We start from the raw sequence: 14,683 nt of genomic DNA, 5'->3' as shown, positions 1-14,683 counted from the left end.
ATCTAGTATATATACCGACGAATATTATTATATTTTAATTTTATGAGTATAGTGTATTTCTTTTTTTTTTTTTTACAGAGTGAATAAATTGGTCGATCGCTATAAATATGCAAAAATTGTTATATAAAGTTTGAGGCCAAGATTAATATTTACCATGCTAATGCAGATGAGTTGGTAATATTACAATACAACACCATATTTTTTAGATGAAACAACTCTTAATCAATTTTATACTTAACTACGATCGAACTTCAGATTATCAGAATTATTCTCTTGAAAACAAGAAGGTTAAAAAAAAAAAAATACAGCGCAGAGCAAAGAAAAATTATCACGCTTTGTGGATTTGGAGGAATAATAGGGAGACATAACCAGTGCTAGTAAACGCCATGCACAATAGGTCTAGGTGACCAAATTGAGTGGTTAGGAATAAGCACCCAATTATCTTTTTATAAACACTTGGAATAATTGTGATCATGATATATTATCCCTGTATATTAATTGGGGATTATTCCTTTACATTAAGTGGGTAGTGTTTATTTTTTATGTGACAAATAAAGTTTAGGATGCAGACAGATGCTCTGTTTCGAAGTTATGCAAACCATTAATTGTTTACAAATCATAAGATCAACGAAATGAAGATTAATAATGAAGATTGATCTGAGAAATAAGTTTGAGAGTTTTGATACAAAAGAGAAAGAAAATAGAATTCATATTGATTTTTTTTTAAAAACAAGCCAAAATGAATTATATAAACCACGAAATAAGTTTTGATTTTTTTTTTTTTTGCATATCTTGTGCTAAGGGGAATTCATATTGATCTGAGAAATAAGTTTGAGAGTTTTGATAAAAAAGCAAATGAAAATAGTTTTGATTTTTTTGGCATATCTTTAAAGTGATTCCCCTTAGCACAAGATATGCAAAAAAAAAAAAAAACAAAGAGTTTTACAAACTTTCACAAACAAAAGAAACCCAAGGAAACTTCACAATTATGTTGTAACCATTAAATGGTAAGTACATGAAAAACTAGAAAGTCATCGCAACGACATCATATCCTGGGTTACTTGGCTAAGTGAAGATAAACGGATGGTTTTGCCGAGTTGGTTGATAGTGTGTTGAGCAAGTTTGGACAAGATGATATAGGTAATGGACCAGAGTATTTTTTAAGAAAAAGACAAAAAGATGGGGCCTAACGTCAAACAATGCCTTAGTAAGGTTGCATTTTTACATTTTGTTGCACTTTTTTACAAATCAAGTCAATTTATGTTCTTTATCTATTTACCTTCAGTGAATTATATGAGGTGTAATACTTGAGATTTAATCCCCTATATATATAATATATTTTGTCATTAAAAAAAAATATTGTCTTTAACCTTCATGTGCTCAGTTTTTGGTCCTTTGTTTGTTCTTTAATATTCACCACCAAACTCACACTTTTTGAACCACCAAAAACACCTCATAAAAATGCTCACACATGCACGTAAAGTCACACAGGTTACCAATTAACCCGTCCAAGATTCTATGATTGCACTTATTAAACATTTGTTATCGATTTGGTACACTTCATAATCAACCAAAAATCACCATAAACAACCTAGAATGCCCGGTGGGACGGGTTAGTGTAACTTACATGTGTAAATTATTTCTCCCCATGTGGTAACACACAACACAATCATTGATAGTTTATGCAAAGATAAATTTGTAATTGATGTATGTGAGTAATGTTCTGTAATTGTTGCAAAGAAAATTTATCTCAATGTTGTCCCTTTCAATGCTTTAATTTTTGGATTTTGCATTGTTGATCCATTGAAAGAAGTTTAGTTTGATCCATCAAAAATTGTATTGAAAAACATCAACGGTGTTTATATTCTTACTATATTGGTCGATGCTATTTGTAATGAAAGAAAGTTGAAAAAATCTATGGATGTGTTGGCTGTGATGAAAGGTGTAAAACAAGGTGCTGTTACTTATAATGAGGCTTTAATAGATGGAAATTGATTAGTTATTCAAGTGAACAAAGCCCTAGATATATTCTATACTCCGGCTCTCGAAGGAGAGTGATTCCTAAATGTTCGTTCGTATAATACCATGATGAATGACTTATATAAGAGTAAAATGGTGGACGAAGTCAACAATCTCTTCAAAGAAATGCATAGCAACAATATTATTCATCCATGATATCATAACTTACAATTCCCTTGCGGATAGTTTTTGCAAAATGGGAAGAACCTCTTATGCTTGTGAGCTTATTTATGAGATGCATGGTAAATGTCAATATGTTTATGCGATAATTTACAATTCACTATTACACATTGGTTCATAGTAGACTTTGGATTGACCCAAACCTAACACCACTTCCTTCACGCTATATAAGCCTCACACTGTCACCTATCAAGACATGTCTCATCCTAATTCTCTCATCCACCTCAATTATATGGTGACTTGATCGTCTGAGTATTTGCAGATACACTTTTACTGTAGGGCAGGATTTCCTCTGTGGATTTTGGCCAAAACCCTCGTCAACAAAGCATATCTTCCATCAAACTACCATCATTTTAAGATATGTTACCTTTTCTTGTATAGGAATTATTATTAGAAGCTGCGTCTTCATGGATGTGTAATAAATTTGTTTCTTTAGAAGCCTATTCTGTAAGTTGGGCACATAACTTAGTTTCTAGCTATTTAAGAATGTGCTTAGTATTAAATTTATGGCTTAATTACACTTTTGGCCCCCTAAGAACCTCAAAGTTGTGATTTTGGTTCCCTAAAAAAAATAACTCTTTCCAGGCCCCCTAAGTTTACTTTATGTTGCAATTTTGGCCCCCTAGCCCAATTTTGACCTAGTCAATGCTGACGTGGATGCATTTTTGTATATATTTAAAGAAAGTTTCGAAATTTCGAAAAATACTAATGAAAATTTCAAAAATTTCATTATTTTAAAAATGATTAATCTTTTTAATTTTTTTTAAATATTTTCAGAATTTTTATTTTTCATTAAAATTTTAATTAGAATTTTTCCAGAATTTTAATTAAAATTTCGAAAATTTCATTTTTCCAGAATTTTAATTTTTTTAGAAAATTTCGAAATTTTATTTTTTTCAGAATTTTTTAGATTATTTTATTTTTTTAATCATTTTTTTTATTAATTTTTCAATTTTCCAGAAATTTTTTATATTTTTTTCAATTTTTTATTAATTTTTCAATTTTCCAGAATTTTATAATATTTTTTTATTAATTTTTCAATTTTCCATAATTTTTTAATATTTTCAGAATTTTTTTTCAATTTTTTTATTAATTTTCAGATTTTTTTTTCAAATTTTTTTGTAATTAAAAAAAACATTTTTATTTTTGTAATAAAAAAAACATTTTTTTAATTACAATTTTTTTTTTATTTTTTATAAATTAAAAAAAAAAAAAAATTTACACACGTGGCGCCCACTTGTCTGTTGACTGGGTCAAAATTGGCGTGGGGGGCCAAAATTGCAACAGAAAGTAAACTTAAGGGACCTGAAAAGAGTTATTTTTTTTAGGGGGCCAAAATCACAACTTTGAGAAACTTAGGGGGGCAAAAGTGTAATTAAGCCTAAATTTATATACCTATCTATAAATATGAATTCACACACTCTATAAATAGTTTTTTATGATAATTGATGTTTACAAGTTTTCATATTTTATGTAGAGAAATTCTCTTCAAAGGTTCTTTTGAACTATTGTCGATTTTATCTTTTTCGTGAATGTGTGATCATTGTTCTCCATGATTATATTCTAGTCTATTCCATTTTGTAAGTTACAATTCTTCTTGTTCTTGATTGTTTTTATTGTATCCTAGGAATATAAGCTTAGAAAAATCGAAGGGTAGAGTTGAAACTTTAAAATTATGTAGGGGTGGAGGATCAGGTTTGGGGTAGATATAAATCACTCAAGGCAAATATGATGCAAAGAATACTACAATAGAAAGTGGCCCAAAACGTGTTGAAACAATATCTTCAGCCCTGAAACGACGTCAAATTATGCAAAACTATTAATGTCCGGTTATTTAGAATTCCGCTCTTCTCTCAACAGAAAACGCTTGCGCCCAACTGACTTCCCAAAATATCCATGCGTGATTTGTCCCTTTATTTTCAGATAGTACAAATGAGTGAAACTAAAAAGTTAAAAGTAAAAGAGTATATCAAAGTCTATAAATATTTATAGGTATCAAAGTCTATGGTCAACACTTCAATAGATTGTCCAAATTTTGTTAATTCATTTTAATTTTAATTTAGCATATTCAACGGTTAACGAGAATGTTGACATGTTTCGCTTACATGCATGCGTTGGTGACCAGAAGACACAGTTTGATGACATGTTAGCTGCTGTGTTTTTTGAAGAAAAAAGTTGTGCTTGATTAAACTTTTGGTTCCTCTAATAAATGTACTGTCCTAACATAAGTTTCCTCAACATAAGAAACTGACTGTTGTTAATGACTATGATTATGAAATGTATTGACAAACCACTGATGAGCAACACTTGCTTGAGTACTCAATTAATTATTAAAAGAATTTACATTATTTAGCCATTCTTCTCTTAATTTTGTCACTTTTGTGTGTGCTCAAATCATTTTGATTTGGGGTTGTGTTTAAACACGTTTTGCTCACCGAAAACATATTGATTTTTGAAAAGCATATGTCAAGTGTCAAACAAGGTACCATAAGGTTGAGAAGATATCTTCCAAACCAAGTGACCTCTCGTGGAAGTGGCACCGAAGATGTATTGATGATAAGTTATGAAATACAAATACGTTGATATGATGGGGTTTGGTCCGAACTCAAAGATTCATCACTTTTTCACATTTAAGGTGTGTGAATCTTGATTCGTGACATACACTACTTAAAAAAAAAAAAACAAATTAAACAAGTTTTAACTCCATGTAATGGTAATCATGTACATCTTCAACTATATCTCACAACCTTGTCTTACCTTTCCTATATTCTTCCTCTTTCATAGAATGCATATATGCCTGTGTCTTTGACACATCTCATTCATAAGCAGTATAATATTTTAAAATATATATAAATTAAAAGAAATTATATTTGTACAATTTTTTTAACAACTTTTGTGATAACTTTCTCTTTCATACTTATATTATATTTTTACTTTTTCTCACTATTGTTTTGGTTTTTGTGTCAATGTTTCCTTTTCTTTATAAATCCAAAGATGTCTCATAAATTATCATATAAATGATTATTCAAATAACACAACTCAAAGTAAACTTAATTTGGATACTTTTAAGATACATATCCGCATAGTATCAACATCTAATATGTTCAATAAAGACAGTTCTTTAATTTTTGAGTATCTCAATCACATAGATTAACACACATATATATCATTTTTGACCCCCTAACTTTTCACTAATTGCAATTTTGGCCTCTATTAAAAAAACACATTACAGCCCCCTAAGTTTCTCCCTTTTTGCAACTTTCAATTTTGATCATTTAAAGTTAATCATTCAAGAGAGTAAAAACAAGTGGGGTGTTTTGTTGAGCAAGTTTCATATTTATAGGGAAAAGAATATGGTTTGGGACTGGTTTCTTGATCTTTTACTATCTTGAGCATGGTTGTCAAAATCGCGATCTAACACCCAAGATCGTACGATTTTGCGATTCCGACAGCCATCACCGATCTGGAGCGGTTAAGAGATCGGAAACGACGGCGGAGCGGCCGGCGCGCCGAGGAAAAGCGAAAGATCGCAGAATCGGCGCTTTTCTGCGTTTTCTGCAATTGATTTTGACCCGGTTCAAAGGTTGATGACCCGACCCGACCCGGGTTTGACCCGGCACCGTCCAGCATGGAATCGACCCGTTTCGGTTCAATTTCGACCCGTTTTCACTTGATAAGGTCAGAATATACCATTAATTTCGTTTTTTGGGAGTTGTTGATGTTTTATTGAATCATTAGGTTAGGGAATTGGGTATTTCTCTAAAATTGTGAATTTTTCTCCTCTTTTTCTCTGAAATAGTAATTGATTCAATTATTCATTCAATGAATCCATTCCCTCTCATCCTTCATTTGTTCTATAAATTTCGACCCATTCTCTCTCAGTTCTCATATCACAGTTTGCTCATCAAAACAAAAAAAAGGAAAAAAGCAAAACAACCCAGTTTCACGTTTATTTTTTTTCCCTAACCCAAATATGTCTTCATCAATACCTGTTGTTGGTGCTTCCTCATCTGCTCCCCCTAGAGTTCAAAAAAATTCCAGAAATGATATTGGTTGGAAGCATGGAGTTTCTGTGGATGGAGGAACAAGAAAGATCAAATGCAATTACTGTGGAAAAATAGTAATTGGAGGAGTGTACAGGCTCAAACATCATTTGGCTTGTACACAGTTAAATGTTGAAGGCTGCAAGTCTGTACCTGATGAAGTGAAGGTGCAGATGTGGGAGATTGTTAAAACCTTGCAAGCCAATCTGCTAAAAAAATTAGAAGCAGATGATACTGATGGTGAAAAAGTAAGAGGAAAAAGGCCTGCGGAGGATGATGGAAATGATACACCTGCCAATCTTTTCAAGAAGAGAGGGGTGAGCAGTCAGGCCACCATCAACAGCATCTTCAAAAAGAATTTGAGGGAAGATGCTTGTTTAGAAATTGCTTCCTTTTTCTACAATAATGCCATTGCATTTAACGTAGCAAAGAGTGAAGAGTTCAGCAGAATGTTGGAAAAGGTTTCCAGGCATGGTCTTGGATTCAAACCACCGTCCTATGATGAAATTCGAACAAAGTATCTGAAACAAAAAATGGAGGAGACAGCAAATGCCATGGAAGAACACAAGATGATTTGGAAGAAAACAGGATGCACAATCATGAGTGATGGGTGGACGGACAAAAGAAGAAGGACGATATTGAACTTCTTAGTGAACAGCCCCAAAGGTACTGTATTTTTAAAGTCCATAGATGCATCACACATTACAAAAACTGCTGATAAAATTTTTAGCATGCTTGATCAAATAGTAGAGGAAGTAGGAGAAGAAAACGTAGTTCAGGTTGTAACTGACAATGCGGCAAATTATAAAGCTGCTGGGGCAATGTTAATGGAAAAAAGAAAGAAACTATATTGGACACCATGTGCAGCGCATTGCATCGATTTGATGTTGGAGGATTTTGAAAAAAAAACAACAATCCATCGTGAAACCATTTCTAAGGGTAAGAAGCTCACACAATATATTTACTCTAAAGCTTCCCTAATTTCTTTGTTGCAACATTTTACCAAGGGAAAAGATTTGGTGAGACCAGCGGTTACCCGATTTGCTACCTCTTATTTAACTTTAGGGTGTTTAAATGAAAACAAAGGGGCGTTGGTTAGGATGTTCACATCTAATGAGTGGATATCTAGTAAGTTTGCAAAAACAGAAGAAGGGAAAAAAATTGAAGAAGTGGTTATGGATAAGGACTTTTGGAAAGACATTGTTACTTGTTGTAAAGGTGCTTTTCCATTAATCAAAGTACTCCGTTTAGTGGATTCGGATGAACAACCAGCGATGGGATTGATTTATGAAGCAATGGATCAAGCAAAGGAGAAAATTCAATCCAACTTAAATGGGGTCCAAAGAAGGTAAATATGCAATTCTGCCATTATGTTCTATGTGTCCTATTTCTTTAACTTTTAAATTCCTATAATTCTGAAGTTCTGCCATTATGTTCTATTTCTGCAACTTTTACAGTTCATATTTCAGCATACATACGTATTATTTATTAATACCACAGTTCTGCCATTCATCTCATTTTTTTCATTTCTTTTATAATTTTTAGTTTCAAGCCTTTATGGGATATCATTGATGAGAGGTGGGATAGACAGCTGCATAGGCCTTTGCATGCTGCCGGTTATTACCTAAATCCTCAATTGCATTACGGTGTTGATTTTAAAGCCGACTTTGAAGTGAAACGTGGACTATATGATTGTTTGGAAAGGATGGTTGGAGATGTTCAAGAAATTAGTAAGATAGACTCCCAACTTGAAGATTTTAAGAGGAAAGAAAAGTTTTTTGGTAGTCCAATAGCAATGGCTGCTCTTAAAACCAAAACTCCGGCACAATGGTGGGAGTCATATGGAGATGAGCATCCGGAACTACAAAGATTTGCAATCCGTGTTCTAAGCTTAACTTGTAGCTCATCCGGATGTGAAAGGAATTGGAGTGCGTTTGAAATGGTGAGTTTCTTTCAAATTTAAGTTGTGATAATATTCTACCAAATTGGTATATAGTATTCTAATGTAGTTTGTGTCTATTAGGTGCATACAAAGAGAAGAAATAGGCTGAAGCAGAAAACCATGAACGATGTTGTGTTTGTGATGACCAATTCCAAATTGGCAAAGAAGAAGAAAGCTAGGAAGATGGTAGACTATAGCCTTGATGACATTGATTCCGATGATGAGTGGATTGTGAACAATGATGAATGTTCACTCGAAAATGAAATTTGGGATTTAACAATAGAAGGTGAAGATTTGGAGGGAGGAACCCCAAATGAAGAAGATAATGGAGTTGGAGCTGCTGCCTCTGCTTTAAATGACTTGGAGATCCACAACCTTGATGAAGAATTTGAAGGACTTGGAGATGAAGTTATGGAAGATGTTGGACTTGATCAAAATGTCTTGAATGACTTGTTGAACTAGTTTTTTTTTTCATGTTTAAGAAATTGATGTTTTGTTATTTTTATGAAGTTTCTAAATGATGCTCAAGTAATATGAGAATGCTGATTAATAAAAAGTTTTTTTTTTTTATGGAAGGTTATTTTTTTTTAGTATCTTTTATTATTATTTTGTCTATTAGGTGGGATCTTACGATCCTTGTTACGATCCTACGATCTACGCTCTTTCTATGCCCCAACGATCTTTAGTAGGATCCCGATTTTGACAACCATGATCTTGAGTAGTTGATTTTGAATGATTAAAATTGAAAGTTGCAAAAGGGGGGAAACTTAGGGGGTTGGAATGTGGTTTTTTTAATAAGAGGCTAAAATTGCAACAAGTGCAAAGTCGGGGGGTCAAAACTGCGTTTAGGTCAATATTATTCTGATTTTGTGGTCAAGTTCATATTTATGCTTTTGTTGATGCAACTCCAAAAACTGAGGTGAATTTTCCAAAACACTCTGAAAGGCAACATGCTTCACCTTGCAACCATTAGCATTGATGCAAATGGAGAATCAAACAAACCAAGTGGGTTGAGATTTTAATGGAAAAATTCTGTTACTATCAATACAATACGTGATACTCAGCTGAGACAATATTATTCTGTTGCAAAAATATGCTTCTAGTCGATTTAATTGAATATTTAGCATCCCATTAGAAGTAGGGGGAATTATGTCACAGCATAAGATAAAGAGTGAACTTGAAGCATGTTTTCTTGTAAAGATTTTTTTGGTCGGAATAATCTTTAACAAAATTTTACTTACCCTCTAGTCGAACTTCGGATTACTAACATCTCATTCCCTCGATGGGTTAAGAACAAAAAAAATATTAGTTAAAAAAATGACAAAATATTCCCAGAAAGTTTAAAGCTGCATTAACAAGAATAGAGAAGTTTTTTCTCTATTATCCAAGTTCGATAGAACTTTGATTTACATCAGCCATAGTAAGCTGGTATTTTGGAAAATTAAAAAGAAGAAAGAAAAAAAACAAGACTATGTTTACATACACTTAGTTTCAACTAAAGAGGACACTCAACAAAAAGAAGGGGTGTCCCTAACTTAGTCAAATTAGAGCTCCATCATATACACTATTAGATTTATAGTATATATGGGTCTAGCTCTTTGGAGTTTTATTAATTAGTTAGTACTAGAACCAAATGGCCCTAGCAGCCATGAGCATTTGTTTGAGTGAGCCATCAACATGAAGAGATATCACATCCTTTGATGACCCTACAAATTTTCCACCAATGAACACTGCTGGCACTGAAGGGTTACATCCAAGACTCCTCAAAGCCCTTTCCATTTCCCTACCATAGGGTTCATTGTCAAGCTCATGCACAGCAGGACTTGCTCCTAGCTCATAGAACAATTGTGTTATGCTGTGACACATGTAGCATGAACTCTTTGTGAATATAACTGCAGCTTTCTTTGATGCCAAATCCTTCACTCTATCCATTACTTGAAAAATTAACTTCCTTGATAAAATGTCACAAAAGTAGGAAAGCTTTGTGTAATTAGTTGTTTTTTGTTTTCCTTGGTGGAATTTGAGATTTCATCAACTCTTATTTATAGTGGTTGGTGAAGATATTGGATTGCATTATATTGTATATTCTAGAAAAAAGTAGAAAAAAATAAATTATACTTTTTTTTTGAAAGAAAAAAAAAGTTACATAAGATATTTGTTTGGATAAGGGAAATTCAAATTCCCTTGATCCTTTGATGACTCTGAATTACATGAACAAGCATCTAGAATCACAATCACACTGTTTAAGTGATATAATTGAAATCACTAGGAGTGGGCATGAGAGAGCAATCAGCGAAAGGAATAAGAACAATATATTGTGTATATATTAATTTATTAATTAATCTTTCGGCCTTGGTTCGCAGTATCAATCAAATTTTTATTCTAGCTAATGTTGATTTATGCAAACTTCTTCTCTAAGGCAGATGGCACAAAACATGGTTGCGTTGTCGATTCAAGATGTCAAAAGAATGGAATCTTATATCCAATTAGAATTAGCTTTGTTATTGATGCAAAAGTCAGAGGCCATGAATGAGTTACAAGTGGCATATATGTCTGGTTATTCACAACGCAACCATACATCCAAGGCATGGCAAAGCTCACCATGAACTAGAGTAGTCAACTCGGCATGGCATAGGTGGGGAGTATCAAGATATAAATGTTTTTTTTTTTAAGAAATCAAGATATAAATGTCAACTCAGCATGGCATTTGGAATGACGCTCATCATACTTCAACGAACATTGGGACGATAACACTAGATGTATGGCAGCAATGGCAAGAGGTTCATAAAATGCTCTCACCATCGATTGTGCAACGCGGGCAGAATAGAGTGCAAGATAACAACTCAGTTTGGGAGAAACCGAGCGATACGTGGTTGAAGTGCAATGTGGATGTCGCGTTCCACGACCGTAACCATATTATATCTTTTGCATATTGTGTTAGAGACTCCCGCGGGCAATTTATTCGGGCTCAAACAAAATGATAGTGGGCAAATATGACAATTTTGGAGGGTGAGGCAGTAGCCTTACTCGAGGCCCTTCACTTTGCTGATGCGAACAGATGGGACCGGGTTGTCTTCGAGTCCGACTCATGCAAACTATATCATCTTCGAGCTATGGTGATTCAGAATTCTATGTTATTGTTTCTAGTATTATTTATCAGTTATCTTTACCTTTCAACTTCAAGGTGAAGTTTGTTAGGAGACAAGCGAACATGGTTGCTCATACTTTAGCTGGGGCAACTTGTTCTTCTAGTCGCTGTATTTTTTATTTTATCCTTCTTGTATTAAATATTAGTTGATTAATGATAATAGTTAACTTTGGGTTCGGTCAAAAAAAGATATAAATGTTTGTTTTTTGTTCTTCTCATTGGCTATCTATATAAGTTTAGTGCATCCCATGTAATTCAATTCACTTTCACTTGTGATTTTCTCATATTCAAATATTATTTTTATTTTCTCTACTTTTCTCTTATCAATGACTTTTATTGAGAATAGTAATAAGTATTCCTCTATATACTCTTCATCATCACATTTCAAAATGTTAGCATTCTCTCTCTTTTGGCCATCACCCCTCATGTCATCGTTCCCGCGGGAAAAATAACCCTACATGCGGGGCCAAAATAAGGCAGTCTGTGTGGGATCCTCACTTGCGTTTTCGGAAAATTGTCATCCCTATCTTAAACATATTAATTTTATCTAAAAAGAAAGATAAGAAGAAATGAAAAATGCTAAAAAAAAAAAAAAAAAAAAGAAGAAAATCAAGATTAATTGATTCCACTCTCCTATAGAGGTGATGTGTCGTTATCATCTCTAATTACCTTCTTATGTAATATGATGTGTTTTAGTCTCTTTGATTCTAAGCTGTGAGGATGATGTGGAGAAAGATAAGTGTCTATCCAATTCCTTTCCACTTTCTCACGTTGGTCCTAGAATCAGATTCATGGGAATAAAAAACAGTGTCAAGGTCGACAATCCTATATGTGTATACATGCCCCCTTGGGGTATAGAAGGGATCCTTAACTACAACCCTAGGCACAAGGCTTTTGAAAAAAAAGTTCCATAATAGAGATCTAGGCCACAATATCAATATGAACCCGCAACTATGGATCACTATTATGATCACAACTGAAACTTTGGTTACCACCATTAAAGATGAATTCACTTAACAGAGATTAAAGATTATCTTCACAAAAAACCGTCCAACTGAAAATACAAGTCACACACTTTTTAAAGTCATAACCGTACAATTTTCAATGCAAAAATTGCTACTTTTAGATGATTAAACAATGCCCTTAGGACACTTGTTAGCATTTTCCTTATAATATATAGGAATATTATCTTCACATTTTAACGATTTTTTTGCCTATAAAATGTTTATTTTAATGGATTTCAGGATCTCGTCATTATTATTATATAAGAAAAGGGGGTCTCATCAAAATCCCAACCCTATTTAAAATGTTCGATTTAATCAATAATTTCAACTTCTAGGGGTATAAATTCCTTGGCTGACTGTTCCCGTTGAATGTTGATCATGTTTACTTCTATTCTAGAGAATCCTTCTTCCATATTCAATAAAATTAGAATTCTACCTGATCAGTATTCACTTCTGACACCTTGCTAATTCAAGTTGATTTTGGTGATATATGATAAAATTCTCCCAATATTCTTTCTACCATTTACCATAGACATTATTTGTTAATAGTAAAGGCGTGTTTGCTTCATAAGTTGTGGACTCATATTGACGAGAAATTTTGAAATCAGACTTTTTTCTACTCATCAGATTAGGAATATGACACTTGATACTTTCATATTTAGTGTGTTAAAACTTTCCAAAGATACGTATGGACAGTGTTATTTCTTCTTCTTCTGGTAATCTACGTATCGACAACGTAAATTTTTAATATAAAAAGGATATGCAATATCAATAATATAAACAAGCAGATGCAGTTGCTTATGCGCTTGCAGGAGAGACTACATTTCTAGTTAGTTTTGTCATTTATTTCTTATCCCATTTTGTATTGAATATATTATTATTAATGAAATGCAATGAAAATTGTTTTATGTATGATCAGGGTTGCTGGACTCAAAACTATCAAATTAGGGCTGACGAAAGAAATTAATCTATATGCATAGACGGTATATTTTTCTTTCATATGCATCCAATCAAATCACATAATAATATCACTTTATTATATTAGTTTCTAAAATATTTCCACAAATATTTATATTGTATGATTTGATTGGATATATGTGTAAAAAAAAATAGAGTATCCTTTTATACAAATTAATACATCTGTATTGCATACAATTTTAATGGTGATGATCAAATTATGCACATATGTACAAATATTATGTATAACTTAATAAGAAGATGTGTGTGTGTCACGTCAAAAAAAAATAAAAAACAAGAAGAAGATGTGTGTAGGATTGCATTATATATGTAGGGATCAGGAATTCAACTCCGAATTCCCCACTTATTCTTTTTAAGAGGTAAATTTCTAACTACTAGACTACTTGATAAAAAAATGTGTATTGAGGGGGTAGGGATGTACAAAACCCAGTGTTTTCAAACCGTCTCGACCCGAACGCAATAGGTTGGGTTTGACCCGATCAAAAGATAAAAAGGGACAAAATGAGAGAAGTCAACCACTACAAAAGAGTTGAAAGGATATCTAAATTGTTGTGAAGTTCAATTGTAAACTGAAATTTGATCTCAATTGGAAAGGAATTATTTGATTTTTTTTCTTTTCATCTCTAGAGGACTTGGCACAATTTAGTCGGTTGGTGCGTAGAATCTCAAAATTTGAAGAATTTTGCTCTCCACCCAGCAACTTTTACTCGCACCCTGCACTGCTTCCAAATATACCCTTGCGTTAGTTAAGTCACGCAGCGTGACTTAACTAACGCACGTTGTAAGCCATGCGCGACTTAAGTCACACAAGTTGTAAGCAATGCGTGACTTAAGTCACGCACCAGGCCTATGCGCGAGTTAACTCACGCACGTTGGCCGGTGGTCAGAACTGAAGAACAAACGTTTTTTTGGTCTGTGGTCAATGTTTCAACATTCAATCCACAAGTTTTCTACCAAATTTTACACGTTTTTTGACCACATTAATGATATTTACCACCTATACTACCATTCCCACCTATAAATACCCCTCCATACTTCCCTAATTCCTCACACCATACTACTTTCTCCCCCTCATCACTCTCTCCCTCTATTTCTCTTCTTTCTTTTTTTTCTTTTCAATATTCTCTTTGGGGTAAAAGGTGATCAATTTTCGTCGGGGTAAAGTAGTGAGTAGCAGACTTGGGGAAATGATCGACCCTTGGGATAATTTTAAACCTGTTTTTTTAACCGCAGAAACTTTTTACCGTGGGTAAAAAGAACTTCGTGTGGTAAAAAAAACAGTTTTAAATTTAGCCCAAGGGTTGATGATGTATTTTCCCCAAGAAGGCTGCTCACTATTTTACCCCACGAAGATTGATTACTTTTTACC

General features: G+C 33.3%; 2 protein-coding genes across 2 annotated transcripts; one reads left to right on the top strand and one right to left on the bottom strand.

Annotated features, from left to right (window-relative positions):
* The first annotated feature begins 5,875 nt into the window (after positions 1–5,875).
* Positions 5,876–8,752, top strand: LOC146957654 (uncharacterized). Its single transcript, XM_085737877.1, has 3 exons — positions 5,876–7,590; positions 7,788–8,184; positions 8,266–8,752. Exons 1-3 carry the CDS (start codon positions 6,173–6,175, stop codon positions 8,644–8,646), a joined length of 2,196 nt encoding a protein of 731 aa, XP_085594003.1. The 5' UTR covers positions 5,876–6,172; the 3' UTR covers positions 8,647–8,752.
* A 760-nt stretch (positions 8,753–9,512) lies between these two features.
* On the bottom strand, positions 9,513–10,199 carry LOC146957653 (glutaredoxin-C11-like). The gene has a single exon (XM_085737893.1). The coding sequence runs from the start codon at positions 10,114–10,116 to the stop codon at positions 9,808–9,810; it is 309 nt and encodes a 102-aa protein (XP_085594019.1). The 5' UTR covers positions 10,117–10,199; the 3' UTR covers positions 9,513–9,807.
* Positions 10,200–14,683: the final 4,484 nt, after the last annotated feature.

This window comes from Medicago sativa, chromosome 1, assembly GCF_051527215.1.
Source record: "Medicago sativa cultivar Bolivia chromosome 1, Bolivia_mono, whole genome shotgun sequence".
Lineage (NCBI taxonomy): Eukaryota > Viridiplantae > Streptophyta > Magnoliopsida > Fabales > Fabaceae > Medicago > Medicago sativa.
The sequence above is the reverse complement of the archived record's forward strand: the minus strand, read 5'-3'. Positions and strand labels throughout refer to the sequence as shown.